The 1,831-nt window shown below is 40.9% G+C and overlaps 1 protein-coding gene across 1 annotated transcript in view; it reads right to left on the bottom strand.

Annotated features, from left to right (window-relative positions):
* Positions 1 to 238: 238 nt before the first annotated feature.
* Positions 239 to 1,831, bottom strand: part of adgb (androglobin) — a 35,021-nt gene continuing 33,428 nt past the window's right edge. Inside the window, exons 35-36 of the mRNA XM_068343331.1 lie at positions 739 to 922; positions 239 to 602 (exon numbers count right to left, since the gene is read on the bottom strand). Coding sequence (XP_068199432.1) covers positions 312 to 602; positions 739 to 922 — 475 coding nt within the window. The 3' untranslated portion in view covers positions 239 to 311. The remainder of the gene's footprint in view (positions 603 to 738; positions 923 to 1,831) is intronic.

Below are 1,831 nucleotides of genomic sequence, written 5' to 3'. Positions count from 1 at the left end.
TGGAAAGTGAACAAGTATTCTCTGTGAGGAAAACCTTTTCCCAGTCAGTGCTGATGATAGCCATGGACATACTAAAGAATGAGATGATTAAATATGGCAAGGACTACAGTGGCTTTTGTAAAAAAATAAAAAAAAAAAAAAATAAAAAAAAGATTGAAAAGATGCAATAACATTATCAGTCCAATCTTTTGGTTGGTATTATATCATTTAGTATGTCAATCATGTGCTAAAACAAAGACTCTCCATTGTTCACAAAGACCATTTGGAAGGTATCTACTAAGGAAATGAAAACTGGAAGTTCTCGCCAACAATCATTTCTTCTTCCCAGCACTCTTAGAGCGTTTGTTGGGCTCCTTGTTGACAGGAGAGGGGGGCCTTTTTTCCTGAACTGCCTGCTGGGCCTCCTCCAGCGCTTGCCTCTCCAGCGCTTGTCTCTCCAGCGCTTGTCTCTCCAGCGCTTGTCTCTCCAGCTCTTGTCTCTCCAGCGCTTGTCTCTCCAGCGCTTGTCTCTCTTCTTCTTCCTTTTTCAAAGCTGCCATCTGACGGCAATTAAATGCTTCACAAGCATCATGAAACGTCTTACAGTGCTCCCACAAGGCTGCCTGGAGACAAAGGAGAAAAGCAAAGTATAGAAGTTATATTGAGTGTCTTGAGAGGCAGCTGACAGTCGATCGTGCACCCTTTCACTATCATCTTTACTTGCAGACATCTTGCAGTTCTCTGTCCTCCTTGACTGACCTGCATCTTCTCATACATTTCTAGCTGGTAATTTAGCAGCTCTTTCCTGGTGACCGACTGCTTTTTCTGGTTTTCTTGCACGCACTCTCGGACCAAACGGTAACTCTGGATTTTCTCAAGGCGCTTCCTCTGCTGGATTTTCTCCATGCGTGAGTCCATCAGCACTGGAGAATCCTCTGGCTTTCTGTGGACATACAAATGGACTTTATGGAACATGTACATGTCCCTAAAGGCACCGTTACATTAGCTGAAGCAGTTTGACAGCGTTCTGTAAAACCAGAATGTTCATACCAGCTGTTTCACTTTTTATTCTGGGAGTGTGCAGTAGTGTATTCTTATTAAATTCTGAAGGAACTATATAGGGCTGTCTATTTGCTATCAGCTGATCTTTAGGGGAGGGGAGGTCTGCTGAGGTGCTGCTGGAGTTCATCTGGCTAATGATTCTATTGAATTGTAATTGTATATTGTCCTCCTGGACCATATTCCTCTTTTTTGATAGAATTTTAATTTTTTTTAATCTAAGCTGGCTGTTACCTAAGATAAAGTTATAGTAATAGGACAGTCCTACCCATAAACACCTTCCTGACACGATCAAACTCTGATGCAGTAATAAATAAATTGAAAGAAAAAATCCCCTCAGCCATGGAGTCAGTATGCTTCCCTTACCCCTATTCTAGTACAAGCAAAAATATTGATTTTCTCACAGACAGTGTGACTGACATCATAAAAACAACTCTAGATGACATGCAGTAGCTCTGTTAAAAAGAAAAATTAAAAAACAGGGAAGATCAGCCCCATGGTTCAACCCATCAATCGGCAAGGTCAAACAATGCTCCTGCAGACTGGAGAGAATTTGGTAATCAACAAAAACTGACGTAGCCTATGCAACCTGGAAAGACAGCTTTACATCATATAAGAAGATTCTCTGTAGATGTAGAAAAACTTACTACTCAACATTAATAGAGGAAAATAAAGACAACCATTGGTTTCTTTTTAGCGCTGTAGCCAGGCTGACAAAGAAACCCAACAGTATCGAGCCTACCATTCTGTCAAATCTGGACTGCAATGATTTTCTTTTCAAATGGATTTTTCA

The sequence above is a fragment of the Antennarius striatus genome, chromosome 19 (assembly GCF_040054535.1).
Source record: "Antennarius striatus isolate MH-2024 chromosome 19, ASM4005453v1, whole genome shotgun sequence".
NCBI lineage: Eukaryota > Metazoa > Chordata > Actinopteri > Lophiiformes > Antennariidae > Antennarius > Antennarius striatus.
The sequence above is the reverse complement of the archived record's forward strand: the minus strand, read 5'-3'. Positions and strand labels throughout refer to the sequence as shown.